This window comes from Polyodon spathula, chromosome 6, assembly GCF_017654505.1.
Source record: "Polyodon spathula isolate WHYD16114869_AA chromosome 6, ASM1765450v1, whole genome shotgun sequence".
In the NCBI taxonomy this organism is placed as follows: Eukaryota; Metazoa; Chordata; class Actinopteri; order Acipenseriformes; family Polyodontidae; genus Polyodon; species Polyodon spathula.
This window is the reverse complement of record NC_054539.1, coordinates 22,443,982-22,464,704: the sequence shown is the minus strand read 5'-3', so window position 1 is coordinate 22,464,704 and position 20,723 is coordinate 22,443,982. Positions and strand designations below refer to the sequence as shown.

Here is a 20,723-nt window from a genome sequence, read left to right as displayed (position 1 = left end):
ATCACAATGGTGCTGTCTTTATGTCAGAAACCGATCATCTTTTCCATGCAAATGCTCCAGCAGCCATCCGTCTTTATCAGACTGAGCACAAAGGGCCCTATTCTCAAAGCTTCATTTGAAGAATGTTTTTCTTGATTAAAATACAGTTTGTCATGGTAACTGCATCTTATGGTATAGTACATATTTCTATAAACTTACTAGCTCCCTACAATTACACTATTTTTTTACAGTACTCAGTAAACCTTTGGATACTTTCTCACTCAAGAGCATTCAATACAGAATTATATATGCATTGTTAAGTCTACAGTTTTAACTTATTAATACAAACTATCCTTATAGGCAAATAACTGTTACACATTATAACACTGAAGACAGTCAAAACCCTCTTGAAGCATTTATCTCATACACTAGGTCTTATGATTGAGTGTTTAAAGTTCTGGATGCACATCAACCAATACCCCAGCACTGTGGTATAGCAATCTTGTGCACGAAATACAAAACCAAGTGTCTACTTGCTTTGTGGACCTCTACAAGGAGAGTATGCATCACAGCCATGAAAAGGCATTGACCCTGGTCTAATCACCTAAGAAGAAATTCTCCATGTGCATGCAGCATGCATGTTTATTGTTCACGTGCCTATTATGCATTTCTCACAATGCGAGTAGTGCACAGTAGGCAGTACCAGGAGAAACAGACCACGCCTTTCCCGGTAAACTTTGCTTCAGTTCCGCTGGAGCTCACTCAGCAGGTTCTGCCCTGTGTTCAGCTTTCTATTGTCTTTTCCATCTACAAACAAAAAAAAAAAAAAAGTCTGCAGAAGAAAGACTAATGCTTAGAAATCATTCAAATGCTCAAAGCTGCACAATGTTGAATTGTGTTTTTTTTTTTTATTTAGCTAATCAGCCCCTCAGAAAAGAGACAATGCCTTTGTGCTCACTGTCACAAACGGGAACTACAGTAAAGCAACAGCTGGGTTTAAAATAATTTTGAAACAAGTTACAAGGCACCAACACAGTTTACACAGTAGAAACCTGAGAATATAACCCCTTTAATGCAGTAGCTTTTAAGCTCTGCACCTTTTCAGTAGTTGTATTTCTGTTTCAATTACTACTTTTCAGAGGACTAGAGTCACAGAGCCATCATAACACTGAAAAGGTACAATGTAATTACTGCTCCACTGTACTCTGCTTATACAGTTGCTGAGATGTACAGTGTTTAAGTTTATTGCTGCCTTTTTAACAAGGGCCTGTATTTTATTTGGCTTCATGCCCAATATAATCCTTTTTGGAAAGTCCTTCACAAAGTAACCATGCTGTTTCTTTTTCTTCACATATCGCCCAGTTAAAAATGCAATTCATGTAGCAGGACTAAAGGAAATATCTGTACAGTCTGTTAGATTCTCATCCATCAGTTATCTTAATCTGCACTAAGCAGCAGACTACTTGAGAATGCACATTAATCGAGTATAGTGCATAGTCAGCAAGCATTTGCAATGTGTACTTAATTATTCCGACAGTATTCAGACTGGTTCAATTCCAAGCCTAATAAACAGATCTTATCAATTAGCGCCAACATTAAATATTCATTAGCAACCTCGAGCAATACTTGAACTATACAATCAACAATATAATTTCAGAGGAATTTAAACCTGATGAAAATCTGCAGCTAATGGACAGTACAGCACATCTCTGATACATTACTGTACCTGGAAGGTAAACAAAACAACTTAAAAATCAACTGTACACTAATATGTTTATAATCTGGAATTATATACTGTTTTCCTACTTAACATTTCCCCCTGATAATACAAACATGTTACTGTTTCTTGGGGAAATTTCATGCAAAAAAAAAAAAAAAAAAAAAAAAAAATCAATAAAGAGAATGAGATGCTGGGCAAGCACATTTAATTCCCCCACTGAAAGCTAATATAGTACTATAGATTAAGAGGTATGATATTCCCTACAGTGGAAAGGATCAACGAGGGCATTAGGCAGATAAGGAAGGAAATAAAGAAAACACTGATGAATGAATTGGTTTATTCTATTCAGACAAAGCTGGGTCCCTGCAGCGCAGCAGGATTTTCTATGGAGAGCTCTTTCTGCCTTGTGCACGGTTTTCTCACGCTTTGCTGAGTGCTGCTCAGCACACAGCTGGCTATCTGTGTTAAGGGGGATCAAAAGGGAGTGGTGCTGAAGCAGACAATAATAGCCAGCTTAGCCGCTTGCATAGCAACCACCCTCCTCAACACACACACTGCCTGGCTAATTCCACTTATTACTCAGGCCAGCTCCAGTGCTTTTGAAGTAACATTTTGTAAATATAAATTGCATTCATCACTGTTAGTTATTCCTAACGTCCAAAACCCAAATCACAAAAATCTTCTTATGACAAAGAAAAAGTTTAGGTAAAAAAACATGTGTCAAACAGTCATGTTAAGAGAGCACGTTTTTTTTGAACAGTTTGCTTACTGTAGCTGAGCTTAAGTATATTTTAGTAATGAAAACTTTAAAGTAGCTTACTGTCTGAAGTTAAACCTGCTAATGTTTTATACAGCGAGTGAAATGGGGCAAGTAGGTCTGAGGGTTAAGAAGGTTAGTAGCCCACTTATCATTCAAAAATATATTTTTGTTTTTTTTCATGCTTCAGGATTAAAGAGTAAATAGCGGGGTTCAGAAAAAATATAGCGTTATATGTCCCCACGTGTTACTACAACTGTTTAAATAACATACCTGTAATTTTTCTTTTCATTGTTAACATCCTGACAACTTTTTACACTTGTAATTTTAATGTCTGTTTCAAAATTATTTTCAAAATGTTTGCTCTAGTGAACTGGGCTTTGACATCTGTCCCTCACTGCAGAAAGATAAATAAATTAAAAAAAAACACACAACAACAAGTGCTCTGGCTTTTCTATTCCATACCACATCATGGATCGTTATCGCTGTTTCACCTGTTTGACAATGTGGGCAATAATCCTTACAGGATTTAAACAGACTTTAAAGTTAGAAGAATAAAAAGTTGTCAGGATGTTAACAATGAAAAGAAAAGGGACAGGTATGTTATTTAAACAGTTGTAGCAACACGTGAGGACGTGTAATACAATATTTTTCAGAACCCCGCTAATTACTATTTAGAACCATCATTCAACTTTAGTTACTGTAAAAAATAAAATATTTATATTCAGATTTTAACACAGGGTTGTCAATTTCCTGTATCCCCATTTCACTTTGTAGTATGTATTGGTTTCTTTTCCAGAATATCCGCATAAGAGAATTCAAAACAGGTTTTTCTTTTTTAGCACGGTTGCCTTACTGCCAAACATACACACACACACACATGGTACACATCCTACATTGGACTACAACACTGTGCTATCAAATTCCACAAATCACATAAAAAAATTATTTTACAAGGCTTTTTCTTTTTTTTTTTTCTTTTTTTTACTGTAGAGTTATCAGAAGTAGCTTACAGTGATCAGCAATTTGTAGGCCAGACGTACTGTTTTTCAAGACTATTTTTCGTTAAAATACACGCAGGCCTGTTAGCTACTGCACAGTAGCTTTAAGGGAAAGCAAGGACTAATTTACATTTCATATCATTCATTCCCATGAGAAATATCAGATTATACAGCAACTGCACAACCATAAACAACTGCCTCTAGCCCTCCACATTTTGCAAGTGGATTTTTACATTGTTGTATGTGGTCATGAACAGTACTAAGTGCAGCAATATAAATCCATATAAAAGCAGAGTTGACCAACCATAAATTTCATGGTAAAACAGTAAGAAATGTCATCACTTAGGTTTATCTATCTTTATTTTGATAGATATTAGAAAGAGGTGCATTAGAAAAATTTTACTTCCAAAAGTTATTAGCATTCAGCATTCAAAATGTACCCAGCTGTATACTGTAAAACACATGCTTCCTAAGTACAGGTATATCTGGTTCTGACTTACATGTCCAAAGGGAGTTCTTGTCCGGGGTTCTATGCTGCAGCAGCTTCCTTCGGACGCACCCCTGTGGTTTGGTTTGAAGGTTCCCCATGTTGTTTGTGTAAAGGGGGACCAGTTCCTCCTCATCCTCATTGTAGGCCCTGTGCCAGCAACTTACCACTGGCTCTGAAGACAGGCAATGCATGTATGCAATCATTTTTTGGCTTGGCCCTGGCTGGCTGAGGGAGGGGTGGACCCTTTCCCCAGTGGATAAATCACAGCACAAGGAGGGGCTTTCCTTTCACCCCTGGGACCACAAAGACCAGCCCCTAAGGGTTACTGAATGAAAGGGCAGACCTGAAGACCTTCTTAAAATTGTATTGATTTTCTTCCAATATAAACGTGTGGGTGTCCAGCCAAGCAGCATTCATAAATAAATTGGATTGCTGGATGCTTGCATCGTATGCAAACCCAAACAGTATCCAGGAAATGGCAGCTTTTTATTTTATTATTTATTTATTTATTTATTTATTTATTTATTTTTTAAAGTAAAATAAAATATAATTTAATTAAAAAAGCTCTTTTGAAAGTTTATACAGCTCTGAAAACAGATGAAGAAGGAAAAACAGTCCACTATTTCCTCTGAAATAAAATAGGTCCTTCAGTTAATTGTGTCGTGTCTTCAGCCTGTTTTGAACAGGTCTGAAGCAGCTTTCTTAGTATCGCACCCCAGCTAGGATCCTGCTTCTTCTAATCCTTAAAACCAGATTATCCCAAAAGCCCTTGTGATGAGCTAGACTGGGCTCTCCAGTGCAGGTGGCTCTCTTTCTGTAGCCAATTTAAAAATACTCCCAACAACCTTACCAATACACATTTGTTTGGACATGCAATTCTCTGAGTTAAAACAAATACAAATATTAAAGGTTCTTCTTACTGTAATTGGTTTGGTCAAACGTGATTAAAATAGTTGTGTTATTATTTTTTTTATTTTTTTATTTTTTTTAAAGTCAACCATACTGAATGCTAACTATTTCCAGTTGACACAGTTTGACAAAAATGTATTGATTACATTTACAGTTTATTAAAAGATGCAGTGCCCTACAATCAACTAGAATTTCTATATAGACTATAATGTCTATCCAATACATTATTTTCATCATAGTCTACATTGACAGGATACTTTGTTTATATCCCCCCAAAGGGGAAACCTGTAGAGACATAATTTCCTTCCTCTTCCCCTTGAAACCTAAAAATCTTGTTCCTGAGAAATTCTGTCCATATACTGTAGTGATGGTCACCCAGATGGAAGCAGCAAAGCCATCAAAATAGAATATCTTTCTACTCATTTACCGTCCTATTTCAATGCAAATGTACTAGGGTTACATGCTTAAACTACCAAAGGAAAGACACAAAAGAGTGCCATCTCCTGGCCACGTGTGAAATAATCCTGCAGTATTGCACTCTAAGAACAGATAGACAATATTATAGACATGGCAATGCCTTTAAAAGGGCAATACAAGTTCAAAGACTGTTTAATATGTGGTCCTGACAACATAGAGCCCTGGGCATGAACACCTTATCCGGCCTTACTGTAGGAGTCTATATTTAGAACATAAAGACAAATGTCAATCACAATACAGTAGCCTCAAAACAAAGCACACACAGTATACTGAATATTTCTGTGAAATTAACCTGGCTGGGAAAACTCACTCAGGCTTGGCTTTTCATCCCTACGATATTTTGCTTTATGGAAACTGTTAACCCAGAGGTTAAAGATATTGAGACGCAGAAACCAGGCAAGAATTTGACATGCTTCCCTTACACCCATGCACTGTAACATTGGCCATGTTTGACGAACACAGATTGAAATACCGTGGAGACGTTGCCAGCAGTACAAAACCACAACAAATAAAGCAGTTTTCCTTTGGATAACCTTGCCAAAAAGGGCTTCAATCTTTTTTATAAGGTTAGTGGAAGGAAGCAAAGACTTAAATAAGTACTTTGCTTTTACCTCAATCCATGATTAGCATCCCCACTCAAAACTCTTTTACAACCACAGTGTGAATATAAATTGTATCTGTTCTGCTTGGTGTTCACTAAAAATAAATGTTCTTACAGCTCATTGCAACAACAAGCAGGAATATGAAGAAATATAAAAAACTATTTTAAAATGCTCTGAATTTGTCTCACCTTTAACTAAACAATAATGTGCGACTGTTACAGTGATACATTTGGTGACCTAGTGTTCACAATTACAGCTAATGGTTCTAATCAGCAGCCTGCATACGTGGCCTTTGACAGCCTTATTTTAATGTAATACTACAACACTAAATAAAATAAAAACTGCTACAATAGTTCTATTGCGGAGAGTCCTTACTCTAGTTTTGGGACACAAACGTGGTACTGTATTAACTCAGTTATCCAGTAAAAGAGATGTGTCCAGCACTCTGCGGAAATGAATTAAGCAGAATATTAGTAAATCTTATTGCTTTCAGTTAGACTGGCGCTGCACTGTAAATGTTCCAGCTTCAGTCTGCAGCAGCTGATGCTCATTACTGCCTGCAGGCGCTTTATCCAGCTGTTTTATTGCGATCTGGTAAGCACTGGCTCAAAAATCATGGCACGATTTACAGCCAATCAAATTAAACATACCCTTTTTCTTGCCACTTTTTTACATCTGTAAGCATTTACACAAACTTGCAACTTCCAGTCAGCTGCCTAGAGCTGCTGCTGAGCTGATAGTGGGAAGCATGGCTATTATTGTCTCACTTTCTTCTTCAATAAGATTAGGCTGCTGTTTAATATGAGCCATTAGAAAATGTAATATTTGTGTGATCAGCAGACTTCAGGCTATTCATTAAATCTCCTTGTGTAAAGGTTCTAGTCTAAAGGACGAGGAAATCCAACTCTATGATAATAACCTGGTAACCACCTCAACAGTTCCACGAAATACAGATTTTATTTAAGCCTAATGGCAATAATAATACTAACTGCAGTACGAGTCAGTCATAAGATCATTATTATTACTGGTTTTATTCTTTTACATATAAAGTGGCCATCATTACATCCTCAGTACTGGATGAAAATTCATCCTATGCAACTCCCTCTATAGTGTACCAGTTGTTTACTATCTGCAGTATTCTGCAGCTAGTCACCAGTCCGATTAGTACAGAAGTTAGCAGCTAACTTCTGAAGACAATACAGTACTCCACAACCACATCCCGCGACTCGGTTCCTATGAATACGATGACCTACTTTTCTAATGGTTCCAAACAAAATGACCACAATGTATTAATGCTGACTTGGTAATTTACAGCATTCAGGAAGGAACTACAGAAAAAGACTCCTCCTTCTTTTGTAATTTTCATCAATACTGTACAGTACAACATAAAAATAAGAAAGCCTATTAAAATTAAAAAGCCTGGTATGTCAGAAATTTGGCACAACTTGGAGATATAAAATACACATTGAATTAGCATCTGCACTGAATATTTACATAGCCAGCAGCACTCCACCAAGTTGCCTTGCTTCATATTCTTTTTAAATTAATCAATCCTGACTTAAGATGGTCTGGCAATCCCAGGTTTACCAAGCAAGTAACTCAATTTGGACTGTAGGCAGGAATTTATTCCAGGGATCAGGGGAGAGACAAAGAAAATCTGATGCTAATCACAGCCTTGCAAAAGACCACTTCAGACCGTCTGTTATAAATGTAGAGGAGTAAAGCACACTGGTATTGGTATTGGACCTGAATTTGTGTTTTAAATACTCTGATTACAGCCAATCGTTTACCTTGAACAGCTTGCAACTGTTACAAAGTTCAACAATAGTCTACAGACTAACCATTTAAAGTTCTTGTTTTCCTTCATAAGGGACTGGTTTTGTTTTGTTTCCTGTTAAGTTAAATCTGTCAGTCTTTTGGCATGACCCTGGGGTGGGTCGCCTCGTTTTTAGAAGTCTTATTTAGACTCCAGCACACTTTCAATAAGTTGACAAGTTGTCAGCAGACATACACCATGCATAGAAGCAGTGTGTCAACGGTGATCACCCAACTAAAACCTCCTTAAATTGTCACTTCCACTTATCCAAGTACTTGATATAAACCAGCTATAGTCAAAAGTTTACAAATCTTCTTGAATCCTTTTTCAGCTTTATGACAATAACTCATTTTCTGCCTAAGGTCTTCAGATAGTTCTCTACTTTTTCCCATATTGACTTTTTACCAATGGCAGCAATCATCCTATGCCTAACCCTTTTACGTACTCCAAGAATGTTTGTCTACAATCCAGCATTTTCTAGACACTTCTTGAATTAGGTTCTGCATTAGCAAATTTAATTTTTAGCACCTTGTAGACAATACTATCATAGCATCAAAGAGTATAAATACTTTTAAATGAGTCTACTTCTTGTAATACTTTTTCCTCATCCACAAAAGCAAAACTTTTGCTATAAAAGATTTTTCCTATAATTCTTTGTTTGAGAAGTTTCTAAATTATAAGTTTCCACTGGGGTATGTAAACTTTTGACTACAACTCTCTCTTTCTCTCTGTATATATATATATATATATATATATATATATATATATATATATATATATATATATATATATATATATATATATATATGGTGAAAAAAGACTTTAGTGCACCCTGTTGTAACAAATGAAAGGCTAATGGAAAGTTCACAGCAGTGTTCATTCTCTGGGTATCTAGTGCAGTTCTCAATAATGGTTTGTCAGTTGAATAACTTTATTAATCATTAGACCATCTGAATCGTTTATATTTATTTTTTATTTATTTTAATGAAATGCGGAGGAAACTGTCTAATTATCTGAGATCTGAAGTCAACTAATGTTAGACATGAAATAAAACTGTTTGAATGTGCAAAAAATATTTTCTACAGAACGAAAACTAAACTTTTTAAGAAAGCGTTTTCTTCGGAATCAAATTGTTGTTCATATTTCTAAATAAGAAAACTACAGTCGAAAAATCAATGATTAATTAGCATTGCTATGATAAATTAGTTTTGGCACTGCGCTCTTCCTGAGTTTCAGGTAACTATATTTAACTGAGTGGCTTTTACACGTTTAAACTTAACTTACTGATATTGAATGACCTCTAATTCAATCAACACAACTCTGCTCAGACATTTGTATTAAATTACTGCAATAAGAATAAAATAAAACATTGTTGCATTTTATTCTGGACTCCCCCAGAATGTCACATGCACACTTTGACCAGTCTTGGCCATAAAAGTCTGTAGCTCTTGCAAAGTTGCCATTGGCCTCTTGGTAGCCTCTCTGATCAGTCTCCTCCTTGCTCAGTCATCCAGTTTGGAGGGACTGTCTGATATAGGCAGGGTCTTCGTGGTGCCATATACCTTCTACTTATTAATAATTGTCTTGACCATTGAAGGCCTTTGATACTTTTTTATACCCTTCCCCTGACCTGTGCCTTTCAAAAACTTTGTCCCAGAGTTCTTTTGAAAGCACCTTGGAGCTCATGGTTGAGTCTTTGCTTTGAAATGCACTTCCCAGCAGAGGGAACCTACAGGAACTGCTGAATTTATCTTGAAATCATGTGAATCACTACAATTTAACACCGGTGGAGGCCACTTAACTTGGTGTGTGATTTTAAAGGCAATTGGTTACACCTGAGCTCATTTAGGAATGCTATTACAAGGGGGGTGGACACTTATCCAACCAAGCTATATATTTTTTTCACTTGGAAGTTGTGGGGTAGGATGTGTAGATAAATGAATTTAATTTATTTTAAATTCCAGACTATAAGGCAACAAAAGGTGAAAATTTTGATGGCATACCTGTTTATTCTTATTACTGCCCCAGCAATGTTCCTTCAGTGTACCCTCAAGACCACCTTCCTTTAACCTTAATTATAGGATACCTACTATAAACCACAGCTAAACAACTAGAGGGGTACAGAGGGCTACAGGAGGTTACTTTGGTATTATAAATTCAAACAAAGTTACACGATTCTGCGAATATTGTTTTTTATTGTCTAGACCAGAGTATCTTAATTTGAACCCATAACGTCAGAATGTGGCACTGTTCCCAGAAGCCCCATGGCATCTATGATCCATTTTCAGTGCAGTTCACTACTCTGCTATAAAAAAAAAAAAAAAAAAAAAGTTTCGTGGCTGACATTAGGCATAGTTGCTTCCATGAGAATAAAGTTGCTTCAGCCCCTAACCTGTTCCCAAAAATATGTACTTTGTGAAAAAACAAGTTGGTCACCCAAGGAGTTGGATAATTGGTTGCCATGGGAATATAAAACTGGGTCCCGTTGGAGAGGCACAGAAGAGGTTTCAGATGTAGTTTTGTCACTCCCTACAACACAATCTAAAACACTGCAAAGCTTGGTGCGATTCCACCTGGGAGTCCAAACATCTTATCGCTTAAAATTGCTAACCAGCAGTTTAAAACATAAAACAAGACAAGCCTGACTAAGAGCGAGCAGTATAAAATATATCCAAATCTTGCAAGAAGCTCCATGTTTTCAAAGCTGCATAACAATTTCCAATCCTGGTTCAACCATGCAGGCTTTAAGAAAATAAGTAATCAGCTGGTTCCAAACCTCTAGTGAATCACCTGGCCAGACAGTGACTGGAGAACTACTGTAGTTCAAACTGGCCATAGCTGAAGTATGACTAGATCACAAGAATATAGATTACACAAGTGTACAAGGAATCATAGTGCTTGTTTCACATTTGAGAACAGTGGCACTTGCTACTGAAATGGAAACTTGTAGTAGAAAAAAGTATAAAGTTTTATTTGTCAGACCCACCCACTTCTGCACTAGTGAGGGCAAACTTAATTTCACAAAACACACGAATAGTATGTGTTATTACAGTGATTACAATTTCTTTTTTATCCATAGTTCTTTGCAAGTGGGATCAACTCAAATTCCTAATGTACAGTTGCTTTTTCACCCCTTATCCCTTTAGGGTTTTATTAAGGGTTACATTTCTTTCTCTGTGAGGTGTGATTGTTCTCACTTGTAATGTAAAACCCAGAGAAACATATTTCTACAATCCACAGCTTAGAGAGTACCATACTGATTCAGTACACTGCATTGCTTCTGACAGATGAACAAGTAATGGAGACTCTCGACCAACATTTCAGCAACTATGCCTGGAAAATGTAGGCCACTCTCATGTGATTTGTATCTTAAATTTGACTAGGTTCATTCAAAAGGATAAAAAATAAGTCACGTCCCATTACACCATAAGAATGAACCAATGTGCCAGCCTAAAGAGTATATGTAGTATAGATGCTACAGAATAGAAAAGGTCCAACACTAGTATATTGTTAAAAAGTCAGAGTTCAAATTAATAAACAATCAAGATTCAAATTAATCACTTGCTAAGTTGTTGTTTCCCTCAAAGTAGCAACAGCGATGCCAAAAGTCGATGGTCAAAAGTCTTTCATCACCCTGGAATTTTAGGATTAAGACATAATTTAAATATTTAAATAAATAAAATAAGTTAACCTAATGTAATCAAAGAAACTACAAAATTACATTGCAAGAGTCTACCGGAAGCCATAATAGTAGTACTTAGTATTTGCAGTGCACTCCATTGTGTTTTAAGACTTCTTTAATCCTCTCTGGCATGGACTCAATGAGTTGAGTAACGCTTTAGATTCCTTCATGGGGCTTTTACACTTGATTCCTGTTCGTTTCGGTTGCATGATTGATTTTCTGAGCCTTTAGGAGGCGGTATCTCGTGCCATTGGCAGAAAAGCGTCCCCAGATATGAATGGTTTTCAGATGCTTCGTCGTTGGGACAGTACACTCTGGCTTGTATATTTTTGTGCCTTTGAACTCTTAATCCACCTCGGTTTCCAAAACAGTGGAAGTGGGACTCGTCAGAATCATTACTTTGGCCCAGTTTTTGTATATGCGACAAACGTTCAGACAATCTCGAATGTTTTTCTTGCTCAGAAGAGGCTTCTTTGCAGGCCTTCCAAACATCAGACCAGACCACTCTCCAAGAGAGATCATCTCGCAGTGTGTGCAAACACCTTACACTCAAACTTCTATCCTTTGCACAGTAAGTGGACACTACTGGCTGGCCTATCTCTCCTTGAATGACATAGGTGGCGATCCAGGCAAGGAGTGCTGACTTTCTTCTTCTATTTCTGGATGATCCTAGATACTGTGCTTTGGCTGGCATAACCTCTGCTGGCTATCTGACGACTGCTAAAACCTTCCTTATGAAGTACAACGCTGGCTGAGTGTGTTTCAGAGGAGCGTTGACTCTCCCACGTGTCTTGCTCTGAAGTTACTCAATCTATGTAAAATCATGCGTATATAGCTTAAATCTTATTGTTTCGACTTTTGTCACCTTTTGATTACTTTTAATTGAGAAACATGACAAGACATCTTCAGGAAAACATGTATTTTCATGTACGATTTCTAACTGTCATAGTTTTCCACATGTCAGTTTTTCGTCAAGTATATGGGAAAGCTACAAAGCAGTATGTAATTTAATATGTTAATGTAACATTATGCAGCAGGTTTCATTGCTTATGAAGTAAAAATAGATAATTCTAGGGTGATGAAAAACTTTTGACAAAGCTGTACAAACAGAAAGTTTACAAATCCACTGTCCACTTTATTACCAGGGGCAAAAAGTGCTGATTAAAAGAAAAAGAAAACCATTTGGACTACACCTGTTGAAACAGTGACATCTGAAAACGCTCTTCAGTTCAATTTGTTGACTTGTTCAAGTATAATTTGTGTGTATTTCCTTTACTCTTGTAAACTGAATTTCTCTTTAATCCTGTGTACTGCGATGTTGATGTTTAGGGGTTACATGGTTTTTGAAGTATTGTGTTGCACCTGCTTCTTGTTAGTGGACTGTACTTGTCAGCATGCCAGTGTTTCTGCTGTACTGTATATATCTTTTCTTCCTGCATACTTCCTGTATTTTTCCAGCCTTGTGTGCAAAATTCACAAATAGTTACCTCTTACAGTAAGTACAATTTCTTTGCATAACAGTATATTGTATGGTATATGATTGTGCAGCTCCAAAGTTGAATTCAAAAGCAGGGTATCTCTGTGCTCACATGAAAGAGAGCACGGAACAGACAGGATTATGGTCAGGCTTCTAGTTGGGCACGGCTATGAAAATTCTTTGAAAGCATTTGTAAGTTGTCAAGAATATCCGACGTTACAGAAACTCTCCTTAAAGCAATACGGTTTTATGATTGTGTAGGGGCTTACTGCTCAGACCTTACTGTATTCTCTCCAGACCTACAGTGAAAAATTTGCCTTCTGTGTTTCAGATTTAATTAGCAAATGGCTGTAAATTTAGTGGAGAAGGTCAGACTTAACCACTGCGATTCAATCACTGTCTTTATGCACAGGGCATAATTAAATTTCTAAATACCACGACTCTGCTTGTATTGTCACTTGGCTTGAGATCATTAAATAATATATGGCATTAGGATGAAAAGCATTAATCTTAAAACAAACTAATGGGAGTCCTGGCTGTAGGTGGCTAAGGCGCTGTTGTTATTGTCAGTATGCACTCGGGTGATTTCTGAAGGAGGGGGTTGAACTGGAGGAAAGTGGTAATTCCACAGGTTCTGGTACTGCAAATAAGTCATGCATTATTACAATGAAAAACAACAAGCAAATTCTTGGTGTTTCTATGTTAAACTGAACCTGAAATTGTGTGGTATGATATAGCAGTAGAGAGTAGATATGGACCAGTGATTTACTACAAATTACTTTACAACTGGTCCCCACATTAAAAATCTAAGAACATATTGATAAATAGTACAGATAAATTCTGGTTATGTCATTCTGGCTGTATAATCATGCTTGTTCAGGTCAGTTGATTTGAAGCAGCAGAAAGCAGAGGTGTGGGCAGTTAGGCTCACTTGCAGTAGGCTCCACCGCCAAGACACTCTATAGTAGGAAAGCTGTCGAGCAAAGACATCCCACATGCAGTACAGCGCCAATGTCAACAGAGTGAGGATTCATGCAGTTTGAGACCTCGTTTTTAAATCTGACACGGCACATGGAACAGCCTTACAGTAGTATTGTCCAAGAAAAACAAAACTACACTATTATGCTTCTCTAAAGTATGTATCATATATTTATTTTTAATATTGATGCAAAAAAGTGCATAGTACTGTGGCAATGTTGCCCCGCCCCTGTGTGTATTTCTGTGTTGTATGTTGCGTGTAGTGTGTTAATGTTGGTGTACTGTAGTTGGTACACAGGATATAATATGGGTTATGCACACTAATGTTTAAAATGTATATTTGTATTTAGGCACGAGGATTGCACAGCAGTTCGCATGCAGGTAAAATGTAATAATATGTGAGCATGGGAAATTGCACTTCATTAATTCACGTGCAGTTGTACCGAGACTCCAATTGAATGATTGATTAGCAAAATCGAGTCTTGGTACAGCTGCATAAAAGCAGCATGTTTTCACTCACTCAGGGTTGAGTGTTCGGTGTGTGGAGAACAGGTGAGAGGGGAGATTTATATTACAATTGCTATTGCGTGCTGGAAGTGCCAGCACAGTACTTGTGTTCTGTTCATCCACCATTTGTCTGTCTGTCTATTTGTTTTAGCCCATGCACCATTTATTTTGTAACAGTGTTTGTGTTTTGTTCAACCTTTTATTTTCTGTACGTTTAATAATAAACTGCGCAGCAGCACATTCATTCATCACTTCATCTCGCAGTACTGTGTGTTTCTTCTGGTCTGACGTCCCCACTACAGCTGTCTTTGTCACAGGTACATGTTTTGCCTGGTTGAATATCACTGTCCTCATCTTGCACAGGGACATCACTGAGATGTGCTATTTCAAATCACAGCCTTACAAAAAAACTAAAATTATTATGCACAAATCGCTCTGCTAGCAGACAACAGGCTGTAAATGGCAAAGATTTTCACTCCAAATCGTAAAAACGCGCCAAATAAAAGTTGGCACACTGCCTCTCTTTTGCTATGACTGAGTACAGAATGTCAGACCACAACAAGACAGTAGAGATACTGCAACAGCATTTCACAGGATTTCAATCCGCTCATACTGTTGGGGCTCTACAATTCAAAGAGGCCTGTAACAATACTGCAGTACACAGAAAACAGCTGTAATTTATAAGAGGTTGCCTTTTTATGCTGTTACTGAAAGGATCCGGGATTACAGTACAGACTTCATGCTCCAAGTAGTTAAACTGGAGGAGCCTCTCCAGCTATAAACACGTGTGATGCTGAGGCTCAGCGCAAAATCTGTTTTGCATTCTGTGCATTTATTTTGGTTCAGAACTCAGCCAAAAACAGACTCTGAAGAATGCACTTACACTGGGGCACACATGCGAGACAACTGGCAAACAGGCTTGGGGATTTGAAAACATATCTGCCGGAGCTATGGGAGGAACCTCTGCAGTAACAACTGCTCTGGATTTGCAAGGAGACAGGCCAGCAATGATCCCCACCCAGGCTAATGTCAGACCAAAGAGATCATTCAGAGGGGCAGCTGCTGTGTAGGTGGGGATGGGGTTGGGGAGTACATGAACTGCTAAAGGAGACCATGCACACCCACTTCATAGCATTCCAGACATCTCTAGATCACTTTGTATAACTGCTAACTTTCCATTAAAGCACTTACATAACATAGAATTAACTGACAGTACTTTTAAAACACTGGGGTAAGTCTGACATTTACAGTTTTCTCAACTTACAGTAAACCAAACTAATGATATTTATGACCATTTTTTTATTTAAGTTTGAAATTGTGTCAACCAGCAAAGAAGTTTAAAGCTAGATACAGGGTAAAGGAATGTTACATACAGCTCAAGTCCTGACTATCAAATTAAAATGCCATCATATCTTAATAAAGCTATTCTGTTTATTTGAATTATTTAACTCATTTGAGATCTTCTTTCCAAACAATCTAATTTTACAGCTTGGTGTCACTGAAGCACATCGGTAAAACTGCCCAAGGTCACTCAGGGAGTCTGTGGCAGAGCTGGGTAGTAACCCAGTATCTCAGCTCCCAGTCCAAAGTGGAACTGTTCTACAGTCAGCTACTCTACCTTGGATAAGATTCCCTAGAACGTTGGCTCTCTGCATTAAGGAGTCAAGCGTCAACTTATCAAATAGTGCGACAGAGTGTTACCATGCTCCTTAAACCACAGCCACAGTTCAAACTCTGCTGCTGTCATCATAAAAAAAAGCTGTATTACCAGGCTAACTGACAATGAGTTGTATAGTGGACAAACAACGGCGAGGATAATAAATGTGAAACTTTGCATGCAAAGTGCCTCTGAGCCTTAAAATTCACCCAGTACTCTGGCAGGTACTTTCGGATACTTTAGATGAACAAACACATCATTTTGTTAACATAATTGCGGTGTACTATAAACACTGAGGCAAAACTCTTAGAAACAATGTCATGCTGACAAATCTTCCGGCTAATGCCTTCTTCCAATACTGCTGTACTTGTGTAAAGTCAATTCTTTCAGAACAACTTTGATTTTATAGCACATACGCATTTAACCAGAGATACAGGAACATGTTAAATGAATGCTATGTTTAATGTGGCTAGGGCCACTACATTTTGTAAGTGGAGGGTGCTAATTCTCTAGGCAAGAACTGAAACTCACTTTCTGTGCTTTAGGCTACACGAGCACTATAAAATGAACAACAATGCTCTGTTTATCACTTTTACAATGGAAAAGAATGGCATATTGTACTGGACGGTACAATGAATCATGCACTTCAGAAATATTAGAAGCCACTGTAGTATTCCACCTGTGGCCAGACATTTAAGTCCAGACAGAGGCGGAGATGCTAATGAACCTTTACTTTGCACTCTTGTTATGGAAGGCATGCTGGCAAATAACAAAAGGCACTGAGACTGATCTACAAACCAGACTCTGTGCTCCCCTTTGGTACACATTCCAGCTACAACACTCATAACTTTCATAAGGCAAAGGCCCATATGTCGGCTCATACACATGAAATCTAATTCTGCAAAATGAACCAGAAAACCATTTTAAACAGGACAGCTATGGCCAAAGATTTTGCATCATCCTATAAAATTAACTAATGTTGCTTCATAAAGTCAAATTTAACATGCTGAAAACTACACTAACATATTGAATTACATACTGCTTTGTAGTTTTCCATATACTTAACAAAAAACTAACAAAAATTTAAAAATGTGACATTTTGAAATCTAACATGAAATACTGTACTACTATTACGGATTCCGGTAGACTTCTGTGATATCATTTTGTAGTTTCTTAGTCTCCATTATGTTAAATAAAAGATGTTAAATAAAAGATCTAAATTGTTTAATAATAATAATAATAATAATAATAATAATAATAATAATAATAATAAATTGTTTATTTTTATATAGCACCTTTCATTGTGGACCGCCATCACAAAGCACTTTACAAGATACAAGGGTGTGTGAACCAACCATGCATCAGCTGCAGTCACTTACAAAAACGTCTCACCCCAAAGACGGAGCACATGAAGGTTAAGTGACTTGCTCAGGGTCACACAATGAGTCAGTGGCTGAGCTGGGATTTGAACCGGGGATCTGCCAGTTACAAGCCAGTTTAACCACTGGACCACACAGCCTCCTATAATTATGTCTCAATCCTAAAATCCTCCTGTAATTATGTCTCAATCCTAAAATTCTAGGTGATGCAAAACCTTTGGCCATAGCTGTAGACATATCAAACCACTTATCACGTCCCTCGTAGAATGTTGCATTAAGGACATCCTGCATTGTCCCTATAAACCTGTTCCCAGACTACTTGCAGAATGGATCCTGCTTTTTTTTTTTTTTTTTTTTAATTGACAGCGAGCAATACATATTCCATCAAGTACAATTACAAAGGAGCAAACAGCTGAGGTGGTAAATTTCAACTCAAAGGAAAATAAACTTCAAAAGACAAGAAAAAACCCTAACCCTAACCGTTACCAATTTACTCACCTAACTGGTTACTGTACAGTGACTGAACTCAAAATTACAAAAATATTGCTCTACATCTAACCTTACAAACGCACATTTGTGAGATGAAATGGTGATAAAAAGTTATTTTCCTAAAACAGTACTGTAGGTGACATACTGTATTCTAAATCAGCTGGCTCTTGTCTTACAGGAAATGTTAACTCCAAGGCAAGTTACAGTCGGTTTTCCATTACAAACCCATATTTCAGTGCAATTACTCCACTACTGCTAGAACTATTGTGCACACACATGGACGTGAACTTTAATTTTTTTTATTTATTTATTTATTTTTTTACAAATAATATTTTGTATAAACATCTTTACCACAGAATAAAATTGTAAAAAACCTGGCTTCTTGAACTTCCAGAGCAAGAACATTTCCAATCCCAAATAGTTCAAGTTACAGTGCTGTTGCCAGCATGTTTTATCACCTTTCAAATGCAAATTCCAAGTACAGTACAGTAAATGGAAAACTACAAACCTGGCTAATAGATTAGCCTTTTTTTCAGTTCCAGATATACAGAAGTTGACTTCAGGTTTGTAACTGTAGCACGATACCCCTTTTCCCTTTGTTTCTGAAAAACAGTATTTCAACTCCAAGAAGTGTTTCCATACCCACCACCATGTACAACACTCAGCCTTTGTTGGGACAAGATGTAATGAAAAAGTGAGAGTTGAACCCCTACCTTTCACACAGAACATCTTGTGAGTATTCCCTGCAGAAAAGTTAGCGCTCTGTACCCCTTGCAAAGTTCCTGCACCGAGAGGCACAGCAGCTCCCCTGTCCTGCTCCGCTCCGTTCAGCACACACATACAGCCCAGGAAGCTGCTATCCAATCCACTGCTTTCTGAGGCACACTGCCGACAATCCCCTCCCAAAAAAAGAAATAACCCAACTCCACTATGCACAATGGTCCCTCTGGACAACCCTGTTGTATAGCACAGCTCTGCATGCAATTGTTTTATCTGGTCTGTCAGCATTTCCCATCGCAGTGGACACAGCTTATACTCATCAATTGGTCAACCATAAAAAAAAAAAACTAATTACTTGATTTCCAAACTCAATTGTTTCTTATCAAATGCTGCTGCCTATAGTCCTTAACAGAAAGTGGATAGCGGCACATTCCTGTATCTTCCATGCATAAACAGAGTACTTTCACAGCCTCTTCTAAGATTCTATACAATGTGATGCATTCCTGATTTGTATGTGCTTTTGTTTAATTGGAATTATTTTAATTTCTATGATTCTCCCACTAGCATTCCCTAAGATTATTTGAGCATCAAGTATAAAATATTGCAATCAGTTGCTTATTAGAATATGACATTAAATAACAGTAAATTAAACTCTGAATGAAAACTGAAACACACAGAGAACCCAGTACAGCAGCTTGGGCATGCAGCTATTGACATCTCACTGAAAGTAAAATGAACAGCGGCAGTAAAACTAATTCTAAAGGGACTTAACCATTCATTTACTTTGGTTTGTTTTTTAATCTAAATACTGTTTAGAGGACCGTTTTATATCAAATGCCTAATCTAGCTGAGTAACCAGTATTGAGAACACACTGGGGCAGTCTTGATCGAAACTCTCCAACAAGGACAAATTTAATGACAAACGAGGTTTTGCACAGATTTTCAAGCAGATAGACACTAGGCGTGCAGGTTATTAACATACTGGTACTGTATCCATACACTCCATGACATAATATTTACTTCCCATACTGTACTTTATCAAAAAGGGCATTGAGGATGCATAAACATCAGCACCTGGATACCTAAGAATGAATGTATGTGGTATCAACACATGACTCAATACACCTTTCAAAAGTTAACCAAGCAAAAAGACGATTATGCGATCATGCTATCTTTGTTTTGACAGGCAATCTGCTTCGTGTCAACATATGCAACAACCCCCCTCCCGATTTGTAATCGCTATCTGGTGTTTAAGTGCTTCCAATGAAAGTACAGTTAACAATGAACACCTACGTACTGTAAGGTTTCTAATTACACAAATTGTAATAAGATATCTACTTATAAAAGTATTAACCAAAACTAGTTCAATCTTTTTTGTAAGAATCTGATACAATTGCGCAGAATCAAAATAAAAGAAAACACAAAAGGGGCTGTTAATTGCATAGCAGACAAGCCAAAAGAAATTATAAACTGAATGTGTGTGTGTGTGTGTGTGTGTGTGTATTGAGAGTGGAGAGCTGGTGCGAGTGGTGTCCTGCAGTGTCTTTTCCCTGAAGACTGTGGGCAGGTGCAGTTAATCATGTAGAGTACATTACTGGAGCTGAACACCAGCGGGGGGGACCAAGCACAAAAGAGCCCCTCATTAAATCAGACTGCCAAGCAAGCTCTCCACTTCACACTCCCTGGAAACATTCTGGCACAACCCTGTAGTCTGTGGCAATTTCTAATAAACTGTGCTCTTTAATATGTGCCATAGCGGGACTCCATCTAATAACATTAGACCTCTTTAATCGATCTGATTTGCTGATTTAATTTACAGCATAGCGTGTGTTTGATTTGATCCCGAATTCATTAAAAGGAAGTCCCTGAGTTCACTGGCTAATATTTGTTAAGAAAGAACAATGCCAAGTTAGACTTTGTTAAAAACAAAACAAAAAGTACATCCAGACCAAAGATAATTTCATGTTTATTTTTCTTTTTTAAATGAGACATTTTATATCTACTTTTTTATATTTAGTTTATGACCAGCTATTCAAAGCTCCTGCAATTGTAGCTTTTCCACTTTTTAAACCTCAACACTCTG

At 37.4% G+C, this 20,723-nt stretch overlaps 1 protein-coding gene across 4 annotated transcripts in view; it reads right to left on the bottom strand.

The window, feature by feature from the left end:
- The window catches only part of LOC121317023 (NHS-like protein 1), a 132,059-nt gene that overhangs the window by 42,553 nt on the left and 68,783 nt on the right, over positions 1 to 20,723 (bottom strand). The window contains exon 1 of one of the 4 annotated variants that reach the window (XM_041252551.1): positions 18,634 to 18,719. The exons of the other annotated variants lie outside the window; for them this stretch is intronic. Coding sequence (XP_041108485.1) covers positions 18,634 to 18,649 — 16 coding nt within the window. The 5' untranslated portion in view covers positions 18,650 to 18,719. Of the gene's footprint in view, positions 1 to 18,633; positions 18,720 to 20,723 lie in introns of those variants that run through there. 4 annotated transcript variants of the gene reach the window in all.